This window comes from Rhinolophus sinicus, linkage group LG12, assembly GCF_036562045.2.
Source record: "Rhinolophus sinicus isolate RSC01 linkage group LG12, ASM3656204v1, whole genome shotgun sequence".
Classification (NCBI taxonomy): Eukaryota; Metazoa; Chordata; class Mammalia; order Chiroptera; family Rhinolophidae; genus Rhinolophus; species Rhinolophus sinicus.
The window spans coordinates 615506-633227 of NC_133761.1; the positions used below are offsets into that span (position 1 = coordinate 615506).

Sequence of the window (17722 nt, forward strand, 5' to 3'; positions counted from 1 at the left end):
AGCGGGACGCACCTGCCTCGCTGCTCCCAGCGGTCGCCCGCATTCCTTCGCGGTGATTCTGGGGGAGGGGTCGAAAGGGGCAGGGGTTGGAGGGAGAAGACCCGGATCCTCCGCAGCCGCCCTCCCCCCACCTCAGGGGCCCCTCTTCGCCTAGGGGTGCACACAACCGCCGGCCAAGGGGCGCGCGTGGGGCAAAGGCCCGGCCGCGCGCGGGGTTCCCAATACCTGCCAGCCCCACCTGGCTTCGCGGCGCCCCCACCCGGCCACCGCCCCCAGACGAGGGCGGGGCGACTGCGGGGAGGGGCGAGCGGGTTTAAATCCGGGCGGCGCAGGGCGCTGGCCTTGCAGCGAGCGAGGCACTGCGTACCGGACGTAGAGCGAGCAGGTGGGACCTGGGAAGCTGGTCTGCCCCCGAGGGAAACCGAAACACCTGCGCGGCGTTCGGCTAGGGGCCGCAGAGGCTGGGGTGGGGGCGCAATGCGCCCGCGGGGGGTCCAGGGCTCCGAGCTGTTGCTCGGCTGTTGTCCCACTGGGACGGTCTGAGCTCCGAGCAGGGCGTTGCGGCCCGGTCCCCGCCCTCCCAGCCCTGGCAGTGGCCCCAATGCCCGGGTGCGAGTGGGAAGACTGAGGTTCCCCGTATGGGCGTGGGAGGCGTGGGGCGGGGGTCTCGCCCGCCCAGCGGTTTCCCGGCAGGACGGGTGCGCCTCTCTGGGCGGAGCCCTGCAGGTCGGGTTGCTTCCTGCCCCTCTTACACGGCAGGGGTGGGGGCGTTTGCGACCGGAGCAGGCCAGGGCGCCTAGGGGGCGAGGCAAATAGGCTGACAAAATGTGAGAGCGCTGTGGCTCCTGCTTGAGGTGCTGGCCCTCTGAGGGAGCTAGCTACCTGCTGTCAGCACAGCGACGCCTGTTGGGGTCATCTCAGGACCCTTGGGAGGTAGAGGTGGGAGGCGCTCTGCCTATCGTGCGCCCCACCCTCCAGGGCCCTGCCGTCCCACTCCACCCCCATCTCTCCAAGTTTCTATCGGGCCATTGATCTCTGTCTGTCTGCACCTGGGCGGGTCTCCCAGCAGCTGACCACAGTGGAACAAAGGTCGCTGTCTCCCTGCGTAGGGCCACCTGGCCCTGTTCTGATTTGGCTCAGGTGGACAACCAGCTAGCCTCCAGCCACCCCTGGAGTTGGGGGGGGGGGTAGTTGACAGTATGGTGCCCTCCTCCTGAGGAATGCAAACCCACCCTTCTCAGGAATTGCCCTCCCATCCCTTGTCTCTGGCCATCAGGTGAGTCACTCCCAGGAAGCCACAGGAGGGTCCCTCCCCTTTCTCAGATTCCCTTTGCCTTTTTTGGGGGGGAGGAGAAATTTGGTTACAAACCATGCCCATTTCCTTTTTTTTTTCCTTTTTTTTTTTTTATTGTTGGGGAAGGGGAACAGGACTTTATTGGGGAATAGTGTGTACTTCCAGGATTTTTTCCAAGTCAGGTTGTCCTTGCAGTCTTAGTTGTGGAGGGCGCAGTTCAGCTCCAGGTCCAGTTGCCATTGTTAGTTGCAGGGGGGCAGCCCACCATCCCTTGTGCGAGTCGAGCTGGCAGCCTTGCGGTTGAGAGAACGCGCTCCAACCAACTGAGCCATCTGGCACTGGCCCATGTGGGAATCGAACCAGCAGCCTTCGGCGTTAGGAGCACGGAGCTCCAACCCCCTGAGCCACCAGGCCAGCCCCCATGCCCATTTCTGCTGGTGGCCACCTCTCTGGGACACCGACCTTTTGGCTTCTGTGACTGGGCCAGCCTGGGTCTCCTGTTCCCCAGGCCATGGACACCCCTCACGTGCCCTGGCTATCTCTCCAAACTCCAGACTTCTCTGTCCAGTTGCCTTCCCAAGGTCCCCACTACAGCCACCTTGGGACACTTACAGGCACAGGCCCCAGCCCCCATCTCTGCTCTCAGTGCCCCTTAGGCACTCAGCCCCCTCCCTCCCAGCAGAAGGCCCCTGTGCCTGGAACCTGAGCTTGTGTGTGTTCCTGGTCCTGGCCTGCCCCCACACTGCAGCACAGCCTGTCCAGGCTCTGGGCTGGCTGCTCGTGTCCAGGCCCAGGGCCACCCACGGCTGGCTGCCCTGGTAGCCCTGCAACCTGGCGTTCCTGCCGAGACAGGCAAGGCAGGATGTCAGCCTGCACAGGTCCTCAGCTCAGACCCTCTGAAGGCAGTTTTGGAACAGGCATGCATTAGTAAGGAAACGTGCAGGTGGGCAGCACCGCACATGACCAGGTCTGTCCTAGGACAGTCTGACAGACAGAGTGTTAGGAAGTGGTCAGGGCAGCTCTGCGTCCACTACAGTCACACCTAGTCCTGGGACCCTGATCCCAGGACATGGATGGGCATCTCTTCCTGGGGAAATGCTTAGAGGGTGAGTAGGACGGACCCAGCCCCTGCCTCACTGGGTCTTGGCCACACTGGGGCATTCCTGGTCTCCTCCCTGGGACCCACTCCTCGCTCCCTCTCTTGGCTGCTCATCAGTTGGCCCCATGCCCACCTGGGGTGTGAGCAGACCCTCATCCCTGAGGTACCCTCTCAGGCAAGGGCAACTGTGCTGGTCCCTTTGCTGCCAGACAGATCTGAGGAAGAGACACCTGGGTCGCCAGAGCTCACCCCTGCCCGCTCCCTGTCACAGGACTCCCACCCCCGCTTTGTAGTCAGCTCGGCTCCCCTGCTGCTCTCGTGGTCCTGGGCACAGGGAGCCAGAGTACCCTGGTAGTGGCCGTGGCCTTCAGCTCAGTGGGACTGTAGCTGTATCCCCTGGGACTAGGACCTCTAAACCCACTGAGCCCAGAGCTACGGGAGGAGGAGCCCAAGCTCCCAGTGGGTCAGTGTGGGGTCACACCTGCTCCCACCCGTTGGTTCCTGGGCCCATGTGATCCCCTTGCTGGGACAGGGTGTGTCCCCTTTCAGAGTAGTGCACCCCCCCCGGGGGATGAAATTAGGGCTATCTCTGAGGTGGCACTTCCAAGGTACCTTCAGAGGGCTCTCACAATGGAACCACCTCAGCCTGCCCTGCCCTGTGGAAGTCAGCGCCTCTCCACGCCACCACAAGGCCACAGCGTCCACATGGGCTTTTGCTATCCACCTGGTCACCTGCAGACTTTGTGATCTTTTTCCAAAGCCTGGTTGCTGAGCAATGGCCCCCATCCTCATCCCCATCTTCTCAAATCCCTGATACTGTTCCCTGAGCACACCTGCCCTGCATGGTACACTCGCCTCGAAAGCTGGACCGTTGCAGTGCCTCCTGGAGCCCTGCCCTCATGGCCAGCCTGGCAGCCCCTCCAAAGCTCCACCCTGGATCTGTCTGGTCCTGGCACCTACTGTCTGAGACTGAGCAGCAGATCAGCTTCAGGGCGTGCCCAGCATTTGTGCAAGGGAAGGGAGGGGACAGGACTTCACATATGTGGGGTGGGGGACGCGCTTGTGGACTTGGCAGCTGTCTCTGCAAGCAGCCTGGCAGTGATGTGATCCTCCCAGCTGAGTGGAGGGACTGAGTCTGTGCAGCCACTAGAAGTGGCTGATTCCCAGGGGGCAGCCTTCCCCTGTGTGATGGCGTCTACCCCCCAGGTGTGTGTCAGAGCCCAGCCTCTTACTGGTGACCACAGGGACCCTGCGCATGTCTCCACCATGCTGCCCTCCGCACAGCTCTGGCGCTGAGGTCTCTGCCCCCACCCCAGTGTCCACTTGCTGACCCCACCCTGCTCTAGGGTAGGAAAAGGGAAGGCGTCCTGGGGTGACACAGCTGTGCTCATGAGCAGTGGGGCAGAGGGGTACCGTGGAAGCCACAGGCAAAGCCATGAGGTGGGCCAGGGCAGATGCACACCCTCATGGGGACAGTTGGGGGTTCAGGACCCAGGTTCTCAGCATGGGCAAGGGAGAGCCACTCACGGGCGCGAGTGGTGTGGGCGCTGTGGAGTCCGAGGCCACTCATGAAGCGTCCAGAGCGGACGTCCAGGAGGCAGCTGGACATGTGGTTCTGGGAACCTGGGACGGGCTGGGCGTGGCTGCAGATGTGGGGGCCTGAGGCTGCAGATGTGGGGGCCTGAGGCAGTCTCGAGGAGCTGAGTTCATGGGTAAGTGAAGATGGAGCAGAACCCTGTCACCAGGGAGGAGGGTCCCCACACCTCGTGACCTGGAGGTTGGGGATGGCCAGATCCAAACTGGGATGGTCAGATTTGGCAGCCCGAGTCCGGGCCGCCTCGGCAAGAGCTGTGGGATGGAGACGAGGGGCGTACATGGGGTCTGAGCCTCTCCTGAGACCCGGTGTGGGCCTCAGGGAGCTAGCAGGTCACTAGGCCAGAACAAGCACAGACGGGGGGCTTGTGGGTGTGGTTCTGGGGAAACAGGGAGGGTACCCTCCATCTCCTAGGCTGTTGCAACAGTTACCACAACCTGGGTGGCTTAGAACAACAGAAACTACTCTCACAGTGCAGAGGCCAGATTCCGAAATCAGCCCTTCTGGCTGTTGGCGGTAACCCCGGGTTCTGGGCGCATCACGCCAGTCTGCCTCCATTGTCACGGGCGTTTCCCCTGTGTCTGTCTTTCTAAGGACACCAGGCATGTCAGATCAGGGCCCTCCCTGCTCAGGTGACCTCATCTTGACTTAATTACATCTGCAAAGACCCTATTTCCAAACGAGGGCACAGTCACAGGGCCTGGAGGTGAGGACTTGGATGTATCTTTTGGGGACACAACCTAACCCAGCATAGAGGGACGGGCCTGGGCAGGAGGTTACTGCTGCTCAGAGACTCGGGCACACAGCTGTCTGTGAGGGGACAGCGTGGGGGTTGCTGGGTTTTGAGCCAGCTGACCAGGACCCACAAGCTGGAGATTGTGTCAGCTCTGCCCATAGCGCCCAGGACCGGCACATGGGCACTGAGTCTCTGGTGTCCCAGGCCCCCCAGGTGGGCACAGAGAGCAGGGAGTTAAGGTGGGCGGATGCACAGAGCCAGGCTGAGGCTGGAGACCTTGGGGGGATCAGGGTGGGAGGAGGGGAACAGGAGGGTTTCTGGCTGGAGCCCAGCAGGGAGCTGGAGGGAGGGAATGAGTTTGGAGGAGGTCACTGGAAAGAGGGAAGGGACAGGGGGACAAGGCAGGTGCTGGTGTCCACAAACATGGGGTGGCAGGGCAAAGCTTTCAGGGAGCAAAGGGGGGGCCACATGGCTGGAGGCGTGGGTACTGGGGGGCTGCAGTGCTGAGGCCAGATGCAAGCACACAGGGCCCAGCGGGGCAGTGGGGGGGAGGGGGGACAGAGGATGGCCTCCAGGAGAAAACAGCTCACACAGCCCTACAGGCCACCGTGGCCAGCCTGGGGTCCCTGTGCTCACATGGTCTCAGAGACCCAAGGGAGGGGAGGGCCCTCACCTGGATGCTAGTTCTGGTCCCCCAGAAAGGCCAGCTGAGTCTGGAGGTGGACCCAGGATCTGGAATTGACCCCCGACCGCCCACCTGGGCCATCCCAGGGCCCCTGACAGAGCCTTTCCACCCCTGCAGGGAGCAGACACAGCGGACCTTGGGTGAGTGACTTCTGCACAGCCAGCTGGGCACCATGAACGGCCACGCTTCTCCTCGTGATGTCCTGATCACCAATGGCACTGAGCCGGCCATCGTCCCCAAGACCACGAAGGCTGTGTTGGAAACAGGCACTCCCTCTGGGCCCCAGGCCAGGAGCATCGCTGGGGTGTACGTGGAGTCCTCAGGCCAGGCCCAAAGTCTCTACAATGCCATGAAGCAGGGCCTCCTGCCTGATGGGCTCGGGCTGGCTCTGCTGGAGGCCCAGGCGGCCACTGGAGGGCTCGTGGACCCTGCCCAGGGTCAGCTGCTCCCCGTGTCTGAGGCCCTACAGCAGGGTCTGGTGGGCCTGGAGCTAAAGGAAAAGCTGCTGGCTGCAGAGCGTGCAGTCACTGGGTACCCTGACCCCTATGGGGGTGAGAGGCTGGCCCTCTTCCAGGCCATTGGGAAGGAAGTTGTGGACAGAGCACTGGGTTGGAGCTGGCTGGAGGCCCAGCTGGCCACGGGCGGCTTGGTGGATCCCATCCAGGGCGTGCGTGTGCCCCCAGAGCTGGCCTGCCAGCAGGGCCTCCTGGACAAGGAGACATGGCGTGGCCTGTCGGAGCGTGAGCCGGGCTCAGGTGCCCCGGGCTTCCTAGATCCCAACACGCTTGAGCAGCTGTCCTATAGTGAGCTGCTGGGCAGGTGTGTGCAGGCCCCCAGCACGGGGCTGGCCCTGCTGCCCCTCAAGACCACTTTCCGTACCCTGAGTGGGGCGGTGAGCTTGGCCGAGCTGCTGGAGGTGGGGGTCCTGGACAAGGAGACGGCCCGGGGCCTGCAGGAGGGCAGGCTGGCAGTGCCAGATGTGAGTGCACGCCCCCAGGTGCAGCGTTACCTGCAGGGCACTGGCAGCGTGGCGGGGGTCGTCCTGCTGCCTGCTGGCCACAAGAAGAGCTTCTTCCAGGCTGTTGCTGAGCACCTGCTCCCAATGGGCACCGCGTTTCCACTCCTAGAGGCCCAGGCTGCCACCTGTGCCCTAGTGGACCCAGCCACCGGCCGGCAGCTCTGGGTGGATGAGGCGGTCAGGGCAGGCCTGGTTGGCCCAGAGCTGCACGGGCAGCTCCTGGAAGCAGAGAAGGCGGTGACCGGTTACCATGACCCCTTCAGCAGTGCACGCATCCCCCTCTTCCAGGCCATGAAGAAGGAGCTTGTGGACAGGCCTTGGGCACTGCGGCTCCTGGATGCCCAGCTTTCTACAGGTGGGCTGGTGTGTCCGGCCCGTAGGCTCCGACTGCCCCTGGAGGCTGCCCTGCGCTTTGGCTGCCTGGATGAGGAGACGCAGCAGTGTCTCTTGCAGGCTGCTGGCTTCTGTGACCCCGGCACGCAGGAGAGCCTCAGCTATGGGCAGCTGCTGGCCCGCTGTGTCACTGACCCAGAGACAGGGCTGGCCTTCCTGCCCCTCTCGGGGGGGGCCCTTGGAGAGGAGCCACAGGGACCCCAGTTCATTGAGCACAGCATCCGCCAGGCCTTGAGTGCAGCCACGACCACCGTCTCAGTGGGCAAATTCCAGGGCCGGCCCGTGTCACTGTGGGAGCTGCTCTTCTCTGAGGGCGTCCCTGTGGAGCAGAGGGCAGTGCTGGCCCAGCAGCACAAGGAAGGGGCCCTCTCAGTGGAGGAGCTGGCAGCTGTGTTGAGGTCCACTGTGCAGCAAGCTGCAGTCACTGCCAGGACCACCTTTGCTGGGCTGAGAGTCGCCGTGACACCAGGAGATCTGCTGAAAGCAGAGGTCATCGGCCAAGACACGTATGAGCAGCTGGCACGGGGACAGACCACAGCCCAGGATGTGGGCAGACTGGACTCGGTGCAGAGGTACTTGCAGGGCACCGGCTGCATTGCTGGCCTGCTGCTGCCTGGCTCCCAGGAGCGGCTCAGTGTCTATGAAGCTTACAGGAAGCGGCTCCTGCGGCCGGGCACAGCCCTCATCCTGCTGGAGGCCCAAGCGGCCACTGGCTTCATCATCGACCCGAAAGAAAACAAGAGATACTGCGTGGAGGAGGCTCTCAGGGCCAGCATCATTGGGCCCAACATGTTCGCAAAGCTGCTGTCAGCCGAGCGCGCCGTCACCGGCTATACCGACCCCTACACCGGGGAGCAGATCTCCCTGTTCCAGGCCATGAAGAAGGACCTGATCGTCAAGGACCACGGCATCCGCCTGCTGGAGGCCCAGATCGCCACGGGCGGCGTCATCGACCCGGTGCACAGCCACCGCGTGCCCGTGAACGTGGCCTACCAGCGCGGCTACTTCGACGAGGAAATGAACCGCGTGCTGGCGGACCCGAGCGACGACACCAAGGGCTTCTTCGACCCCAACACGCATGAGAACCTCACCTACATGCAGCTGCTGGAGCGTTGCGTGCGTGACCCTCAGACTGGCCTCTTCCTGCTGCCGCTCAGCAGCGCGCAGCCCCAGCTGGTGGACGGTGCCACACGACAGGCCTTCCAGAGCCTGCTGCTGTCAGTGAAGCATGGGCGATTCCGGGGGCGGCGGGTGTCCGCGTGGGAGCTACTCAACTCGGAGTGCTTCAGCGAGGCCCGCAGGAGGCAGCTGCTGCACAGCTACCAGCAGCGCAAGGTCTCGCTGGGCCAGCTCCCACAGCTGCTGGAGAGGGAGGTGGGCAGGGGCGCAGACATCACACTGCCCGTGCTGCGGGGCCAGGTCACTGCCCACCAGCTCCTGGAGGCCCACATCATTGACGAGGAGCTCCTGGATCAGGTGCTGGCGGGGTCGGTCAGCCCTGAGGCCCTCCTCCACATGGACAGTGTCCGCAAGTACCTGCGTGGCTCGGGTGCTGTGGGTGGCGTGCTGCTGCAGCCCTCCCACCGGCGACTCAGCCTCTACCAGGCCATGAAGCAGAAACTGCTGGGGCCAGGAGTGGCCTTGGCCCTGCTGGAGGCCCAGGCAGCCACTGGAGCCATCACAGACCCCCACAGTCTAGAGACCCTGTCAGTGGCAGAGGCTGTGCGCAGGGAGTTGGTGGGGCCAGAGCTGTATGCCAGACTGAGACGGTCTGAGGACGCCGTGACTGGCTTTAGAGACCCCTTCTCTGGGGAGCAGGTATCCCTGTTCCAGGCCATGAAAAAGGGGCTTGTCCGTGTGGAGCAGGCTACCCGCCTCCTGGAGGCCCAGCTGGCCACAGGGGGGGTCATTGACCCCAGAGGCCACTACCACCTCCCCATGCCTGTGGCCACCCAGCGTGGCTTCATTGACCAGGAGATGGAGATGGCCTTGTCCAGCTCCTCTGAGACCTTCCCTACGCCAGACGGCCGGGGACACACCAGCTATGCCCGGCTTCTAAAACAGTGTCTGAAGGACGAGTCCTCAGGCCTTTACCTCCTGCCTCTGCCAGAAAGTGCTCCTGCTGTGCCCACAGACCAGCAGGTCCAGGAGACCCTGCAGGCCACGCTGGGGGCTGAGGACAGCACGTCCCTGTGGGAGCTGCTGCACTCCTGCCACTTCACTGAGGAGCAGCGGAGGGGATTCCTGGAGGACTTCAGGATGGGGAAGAGCACCACGCACCAGCTGCAGGTGGTCGTGCGGACCTGGCTGCAAGGGGCGGAGCTCCGGGCACGAGCACGCATCACTATACCCAGCCCGCGGGGCCAGGTTCCCGCCGTCTGGCTGCTGGACGCTGGCATCATCACCCAGGAGACCCTGTCAGCACTGGCTCAAGGCACACGGTCGCCCGCAGAAGTCTCTGAGGAGCCCGCAGTGAAGGCCTGCCTGTGGGGCACAGGCTGTGTGGCTGGGGTGCTGCTGCAGCCCTCAGGGACCAAGGCCAGCATCAGCCAGGCCGTGAGGGATGGCCTCCTGCCTGTGGGCCTGGGGCAGAGACTGCTAGAAGCCCAGGTGGCATCTGGCTCCCTCATTGACCCTCTGACGAACCAGAGACTGTCGGTGGAAGGTGCAGTCAAGGCCGGCCTGGTGACTGGGACGCTGAGCGAGCCGCTCCGGCAGGCTGAGAAGGCGGTGGCTGGGTACACGGACCCCTACTCAGGGGGCTCCCTCTCGCTGTGGCAGGCCGTGGAGAAGGGGCTTGTGCCCCAGAGCGAGGGCCTCCCTCTCCTGCAAGCACAGCTGGCCACCGGAGGCGTGGTGGACCCCGTCTACGGGGTACACCTGCCCCAGGCGGTAGCCTGCAGGCGTGGCCTCCTGGACGAGGCAACAAGCCTGGCACTGACTGGGACACATGAGGACAGCAAGTTCTTCTTCGACCCCAACACGCGGGACAAGGTGACGTACCAGCAGCTCAAAGAGCGCTGTGTCCTTGATGCTGACACTGGCCTGTGGCTGCTGCCGCTCCCCCAGGACATGGTGCTTGATGTGGACGACCACACAGCCGTGGCACTGAGGGCCATGAAAGTGCCCGTCGGTGCTGGGAGGTTCAAAGGGCTCACTGTGTCACTCTGGGACCTGCTGCACTCAGAGTATGTCAGTGTCCACAAGCGACGAGAGCTGGCAGCGCTCTGCCAGTCTGGGAGGGCCACAGCCATGCGGCAGGTCATCAGCGCTCTCACCACCCTGGTAGAAGCCTCAGAGAGGGAGCCCTCACAGGCCTTCTTCAGAGGACTCCGGAAGCAGGTGTCAGCCAGAGACCTGTTCAGGTCCCAGCTGATTGACAAGAAGACGTTGGATGAGCTAAATCAGGGGACAAGGACCGTGCAAGAGGTGACGGAGATGGACAGTGTGAGGCGGTTCCTGGAAGGAAGCAACTTCATCGCCGGGGTCCTGGTTCAGGACACAAAAGAGAGGATGAGCATCTCAGAGGCCATGAGGAGGCACATACTGCGGCCGGGCACGGCCCTGGTGCTGCTGGAGGCCCAGGCGGCCACCGGCTTCCTCATCGACCCGGTGGAAAACCGGAAACTGACTGTGGAAGAGGCATTCGCGGCTGGGATGTTTAGCAAGGAAACCTACCAGAAGCTGCTGTCGGCCGAGCGCGCCGTCACCGGCTACACCGACCCCTACACCGGGGAGCAGATCTCCCTGTTCCAGGCCATGAAGAAGGACCTGATCGTCAGGGACCACGGCATCCGCCTGCTGGAGGCCCAGATCGCCACAGGCGGCATCATCGACCCGGTGCACAGCCACCGCGTGCCCGTGCACGTGGCCTACCAGCGCGGCTACTTCGACGAGGAAATGAACCGCGTGCTGGCGGACCCGAGCGACGACACCAAGGGCTTCTTCGACCCCAACACGCACGAGAACCTCACCTACCTGCAGCTCCTGGAGCGCTGTGTGCGCGATCCTGACACGGGGCTGTACATGTTACAAATTGTAAAGAAAGGAGAGACGTACATGTACATCGATGAAGCCACCAGACAGGTTCTGAGATCCAAAACTGTGACAATGCACGTGGGGAGGTTTGCAGGTCAGAGGGTGTCCTTGTGGGACCTGCTGTCATCTCAGTACCTGACAGAGGAGCGGCGGCGGGAGCTGGTGCAGCAGTACAGAGCCCAGACCGTGCATCTAGACCAGTTGTTGGAGATCATAACCGCCACAGTCGATGACACAGAGAAGCAAAACCAAGTCATCAAGGTAGCAGGCATTGGTGGGGAAGTGACAGCCGCAGAGTTGTTCAACGCTGGAATCATCGATAAAAAGACCCTGGACACACTACACAGGGGGAAAGGTGGAGGACAGGACCTCAGCAGGCTGGAGCACGTGAAGACCTACCTGGAAGGCAGTGGCTGTATTGCAGGGGTGACCGCCCCCTCCACCCAGGAGGTGATGAGTGTCTATGAGGCCAGCATGAAAGGACTCATCTCCACGGGGATTGCAGCTCTGCTGCTGGAGGCTCAGGCAGCCACAGGATTCATGCTGGACCCTCGAAGCCATAAGAGGCTCTCCGTGGACAAGGCCGTGGCTGCCGGCCTGGTGGGCGAGGAGTTGCAGGAAAGACTCCTGAATGCTGAGAAGGCTGCCAAAGGCTACACGGACCCAGCCACAGGGGAAACAATCTCGCTGTTCCAGGCCATGGAAAGGAAATTAGTCAAACGGGAGGAGGCGCTCAGACTGCTGGAGGTGCAGGTGGCCACAGGGGGTGTGATCGATCCCCGGCACCACCTCCGGCTCCCGCTGGACACAGCCTACAGGCGCGGCTGTATGCACCAGGACACATACCTGCTTGTTTCAGACCAGAAGCACATGAACAAGAGGTTTGTGGATCCCAACACGCACGAGAAAGTGACATACCAGGAGCTTCAGAAGAGGAGCCGCCAGGAAGAGGGGGAGGGCTGGGCTCTGTTCCCCGTGGTACAGGACACACAGGACTGCATATATGTTGACGAAGCAACGAGAAGAGTCCTGGAGACCGAGCGGGTGGAAGTCATGGTGGGCAGGTACAGGGGCCAGAGGCCATCAGTGTGGGAGCTGCTAAACTCTGAATACGTGACAGAGAAGAAAAAGCTGGAGTTAGTCAGTAAATACAAAAGAGACACCGCGCATGCACTAGAAAAGGTGGTAAAGGTTATTGTCACAACGATTGATGAGAAGGAGAAGAGCAGTAAGCAGTTGTGGTTCAGAGGCTTCAGAAGACAGATCACAGCCTTAGAACTCTTCCGTTCGTCCATCATCACCAAGGAGATGCTAGAGGAACTCAAGGACGGGCGCAAGACAGTGGACGACATCAAGAAAGACGAAGGGGTCAAGCGCTACCTGGAGGGCACGAGCTGCATCGCGGGCGTGTTGGTGCCCTCCAAGGACAAGCCCGGGCAGCAGGAGAAGATGAGCATCTACCAGGCCATGTGGAAGGGCATCTTGCGGCCGGGCACGGCCCTGGTGCTGCTGGAGGCCCAGGCGGCCACCGGCTTCGTCATCGACCCGGTGCGCAACCAGAGGCTGTCCGTGGAGGAGGCGGTGGCCGCGGGCGTGGTGGGCGGCGAGATCCGGGAGAAGCTGCTGTCGGCCGAGCGCGCCGTCACCGGCTACACCGACCCCTACACCGGGGAGCAGATCTCCCTGTTCCAGGCCATGAAGAAGGACCTGATCGTCAGGGACCACGGCATCCGCCTGCTGGAGGCCCAGATCGCCACGGGCGGCGTCATCGACCCGGTGCACAGCCACCGCGTGCCCGTGCACGTGGCCTACCAGCACGGCTACTTCGACGAGGAAATGAACCGCGTGCTGGCGGACCCGAGCGACGACACCAAGGGCTTCTTCGACCCCAACACGCACGAGAACCTCACCTACATGCAGCTGCTGCGCCGCTGCGTGCGTGACCCCGACACGGGACTGTACATGCTGCAGCTGGTCGGCCGGGGCTCCGCCGTGCACCAGCTGAGCGAGGAGCAGCGTGCCGCCCTGCGCGAAGTCCGTGTGACGCCCGGCGCTGGCGACCTCCAGGGCCAGAGCGTCTCCGTCTGGGAGCTCCTCTTCTACCGGGAGGTGTCCGAGAGCCTGCGGCAGGACCTGCTGGGCAGGTACCGGGCGGGCACGCTGACCGCGCAGGAGGTGGGCGCCTCGCTCACCTCGCTGCTGGCCCGGGCCAACGGAGGGAGCCCGCACCCTGTCCCCCGGGACCCACAGGGGACCCTGCTTGCCGCCACCATGGAGGTCAAGGTGGGCCCCCTGCGGGGTCCGGCAGTGCCCGTCTGGAATGTGCTGGAGTCCAGCTACGTGAGCGCCACCAGGCGGGAGGAGCTGCTGGCCCAGTTCCGCTCGGGGAGGCTGGGCCTGCCTGCGCTGACTCGCCGGCTGACCACCATCATCGAGGAGGCCGAGGTGGCCCAGGGGACCGAGCATGCACAGGCGCACGCCGCCCCCGGCCAGCAGGAAACCGGTACGCTTGGCCACAGTGGTGGTGAGGCCGACCCCGAGGCCGCCAGGCGCCTCCAGGAGAAGGCCCTGCGTGCCGCCATGATGGAGGTGCACACCGGGCGGTTCCAGGGTCAGCGGGTATCCGTGTGGGACATCCTCTTCTCCTCCTACCTGAGCCAGGCTCGCCGGGACGAGCTCCTAGCCCAACACGCGTCCGGTAGCCTGGCCGTGTCCGGCCTCGTGACCATCCTCACCAAGGTCATCGAGGAGACGGAGGAGCGGCTGAGCACGGTGTCCTTCCGAGGCCTGAGGCGCCATGTGTCCGCGTCCCAGCTGGGCATTTCCGGGATCCTGGACCCCGAGACCTTGCGGGGCCTGGCCCAGGGCACCAAGACCCTGCAGGAGGTGAAGGAGATGGACTCGGTCAAGCGCTACCTGGAGGGCACGAGCTGCATCGCGGGCGTGTTGGTGCCCTCCAAGGACAAGCCCGGGCAGCAGGAGAAGATGAGCATCTACCAGGCCATGTGGAAGGGCATCTTGCGGCCGGGCACGGCCCTGGTGCTGCTGGAGGCCCAGGCGGCCACCGGCTTCGTCATCGACCCGGTGCGCAACCAGAGGCTGTCCGTGGAGGAGGCGGTGGCCGCGGGCGTGGTGGGCGGCGAGATCCGGGAGAAGCTGCTGTCGGCCGAGCGCGCCGTCACCGGCTACACCGACCCCTACACCGGGGAGCAGATCTCCCTGTTCCAGGCCATGAAGAAGGACCTGATCGTCAGGGACCACGGCATCCGCCTGCTGGAGGCCCAGATCGCCACGGGCGGCGTCATCGACCCGGTGCACAGCCACCGCGTGCCCGTGCACGTGGCCTACCAGCACGGCTACTTCGACGAGGAAATGAACCGCGTGCTGGCGGACCCGAGCGACGACACCAAGGGCTTCTTCGACCCCAACACGCACGAGAACCTCACCTACATGCAGCTGCTGCGCCGCTGCGTGCGTGACCCCGACACGGGGCTGTACATGCTGCAGCTGGTCGGCCGGGGCTCCGCCGTGCACCAGCTGAGCGAGGAGCAGCGTGCCGCCCTGCGCGAAGTCCGTGTGACGCCCGGCGCTGGCGACCTCCAGGGCCAGAGCGTCTCCGTCTGGGAGCTCCTCTTCTACCGGGAGGTGTCTGAGAGCCTGCGGCAGGACCTGCTGGGCAGGTACCGGGCGGGCACGCTGACCGCGCAGGAGGTGGGCGCCTCGCTCACCTCGCTGCTGGCCCGGGCCAACGGAGGGAGCCCGCACCCTGTCCCCCGGGACCCACAGGGGACCCTGCTTGCCGCCACCATGGAGGTCAAGGTGGGCCCCCTGCGGGGTCCGGCAGTACCCGTCTGGAATGTGCTGGAGTCCAGCTACGTGAGCGCCACCAGGCGGGAGGAGCTGCTGGCCCAGTTCCGCTCGGGGAGGCTGGGCCTGCCTGCGCTGACTCGCCGGCTGACCACCATCATCGAGGAGGCCGAGGTGGCGCAGGGGACCGAGCATGCACAGGAGCACGCCGCCCCCGGCCAGCAGGAAACCGGTACGCTTGGCCACAGTGGTGGTGAGGCCGACCCCGAGGCCGCCAGGCGCCTCCAGGAGAAGGCCCTGCGTGCCGCCATGATGGAGGTGCACACCGGGCGGTTCCAGGGTCAGCGGGTATCCGTGTGGGACATCCTCTTCTCCTCCTACCTGAGCCAGGCTCGCCGGGACGAGCTCCTAGCCCAACACGCGTCCGGTAGCCTGGCCGTGTCCGGCCTCGTGACCATCCTCACCAAGGTCATCGAGGAGACGGAGGAGCGGCTGAGCACGGTGTCCTTCCGAGGCCTGAGGCGCCATGTGTCCGCGTCCCAGCTGGGCATTTCCGGGATCCTGGACCCCGAGACCTTGCGGGGCCTGGCCCAGGGCACCAAGACCCTGCAGGAGGTGAAGGAGATGGACTCGGTCAAGCGCTACCTGGAGGGCACGAGCTGCATCGCGGGCGTGTTGGTGCCCTCCAAGGACAAGCCCGGGCAGCAGGAGAAGATGAGCATCTACCAGGCCATGTGGAAGGGCATCTTGCGGCCGGGCACGGCCCTGGTGCTGCTGGAGGCCCAGGCGGCCACCGGCTTCGTCATCGACCCGGTGCGCAACCAGAGGCTGTCCGTGGAGGAGGCGGTGGCCGCGGGCGTGGTGGGCGGCGAGATCCGGGAGAAGCTGCTGTCGGCCGAGCGCGCCGTCACCGGCTACACCGACCCCTACACCGGGGAGCAGATCTCCCTGTTCCAGGCCATGAAGAAGGACCTGATCGTCAGGGACCACGGCATCCGCCTGCTGGAGGCCCAGATCGCCACGGGCGGCGTCATCGACCCGGTGCACAGCCACCGCGTGCCCGTGCACGTGGCCTACCAGCACGGCTACTTCGACGAGGAAATGAACCGCGTGCTGGCGGACCCGAGCGACGACACCAAGGGCTTCTTCGACCCCAACACGCACGAGAACCTCACCTACATGCAGCTGCTCCAGAGGGCTACCCGTGATCCTGAGACTGGCCTCTCATTTCTGTGTCTTTCTTGAGGGTGATGGAGTTTGAATAGTAGTAGTATGTCATCTGTCTAAAATATGTTATTATGTTTTTTGACATGGTCTTATTTTTCTTTCATGCTGTCCTATTTCTATACTTTATGCATTTGGTGACATTGTTTCCATTTCCATTGCCTTCCAGTTGCACATTTCCACTCTTCAGTAAAATGAGACCATTTTCCTTCATAAGCTTCATCTGCACTTATCCTTTTATTCTGTTGTGAATTTTCAATCTTTTTTTATTTCACAGACTATTGGCAGGTTACTGATAAAGTCCTCTGCAGTTAAAGAGCTCTTTACTTGGCACCTCAGTCACACTAAACTATATACGTTGATTTGTATATTCCTATTTTTATTAAATGCATTTCTTTCAATTATGAAGTCTTTGTGTTGTTACTGGACTAATTCATTTTCCGGCAATTGTTGTCATTCTTACATGGCTCATGGCTCTCACCTGGGGTCTACCTGTGGTGGTCATCATCCCTCTGCTGTGCTAGGTGAAGGCACAGGGTGACTCTGTGTCTTGGTGTAGCTCCTCCCCATAGGAGCTCAGCCTTTAGTATTTACAAAGAAATATCTGTGCATGAAGAAAGCTCTCTTCTTTGATTTCAGATTTTTGAGGGTTCATGCACAAAACTACATTGTATACATGAGAGCTAGAACAAGGAAAACAGGTATCAAACACCTTGGACGACATAGAGCCATATGGCAGAATAGTGTTTGGATGGGTGCCGGAGGTCATGCTCAGAGCCTCCCGCAAGTGGCTAGAACTTCAGTCCTTAATTGGAGAGTGCCTAGTTGGGGCAGGTGACAGAGGTCCAGGCTTTTTTGCTGACCCCCATTTACTACCCAGAGTTCTGAACACGTGAGATTTTGCAAGATCAAAGGGGTGCAGGGTAGAAGCCTGGAGCAGAGGGAGCAGGCTGGTCTTGGAATGGGTCAGATGCTGAGATGCGGGAGGCTGAGAAAGAGAGGTGTCCTAAGCGACTCTAAGGGACCACTGGGGCTGAATACCACGATGGGTGATGGAGGAGCAAGAGTTCAGAGTTGGGGCTTAAGTTTGAGAGAAGACGGGCACATGTGTCTAGTGCTTTTTTTCTGGAAAAAGAAAACAAAGGATGCATGAGGAATCAGCTGGTGTGGAAGGAGACCATGGGAAGGAAGTGGGGTTTGTGGGGTAAAAGGGGATTTTAGACAAGAATTCTAGAGCATGTCTCCTGTTGATGTGGCCAGAGGCAGTGGTGAGGGGAGCCTCCTGGAGGGAGGGGCTGGGCCCCCCATGGCACGACCGTTCCTGGGAAAGGGAAGCACAGAATTAGGGACAGTGGGAAGTTTATGGTCATAAATGTAAGTCAACAGGTCAGCCTGCTTGTGTAGCTGTCACCTTCAATGGCTCTCCCACGTGATCCTTGGCGGGGTGGTGTGCAGGGAGAGCTGGCCTCCCAGAGATGGGCTATCCCAGGCCTTCCCCGACACCCCGCTCCATGCTGGGTTCAACCAGTGCTGAAACCTGGAGACTGAACCGCGGTCCGGGGCCGGGTTTCGGGATGTGTGTGGCAGGAGTGTGCTGGGGAAGCGGTGCGGGAAGAACGTGAGGCTCCAACAGCTGGGCTGGGGCCGTTCTCCAGGCCCCCTGGCACGGCCAGGCAGCCGCCTGCTCAGAGAGGCCCAGACCGACAAGGCTGCGGGCCGGGGCTGAAACACCTGGGGCCGAGTCGTTTGGCTTAGGCTGGTCCCGGGACTTCCTTTTCCCGCAGCCGAGATTTGTTTCGGCCTGGAGGAGCGTGGGAGGTTGGGCCCCGGACCG

General features: G+C 62.7%; 1 protein-coding gene across 1 annotated transcript; it reads left to right on the plus strand.

The window, feature by feature from the left end:
- The first annotated feature begins 286 nt into the window (after positions 1-286).
- Positions 287-16289, plus strand: EPPK1 (epiplakin 1). The gene is made up of 2 exons (XM_019712204.2): positions 287-385; positions 5526-16289. The coding sequence occupies exon 2, from the start codon at positions 5581-5583 to the stop codon at positions 15907-15909; it is 10329 nt and encodes a 3442-aa protein (XP_019567763.2). The 5' UTR covers positions 287-385; positions 5526-5580; the 3' UTR covers positions 15910-16289.
- Positions 16290-17722: the final 1433 nt, after the last annotated feature.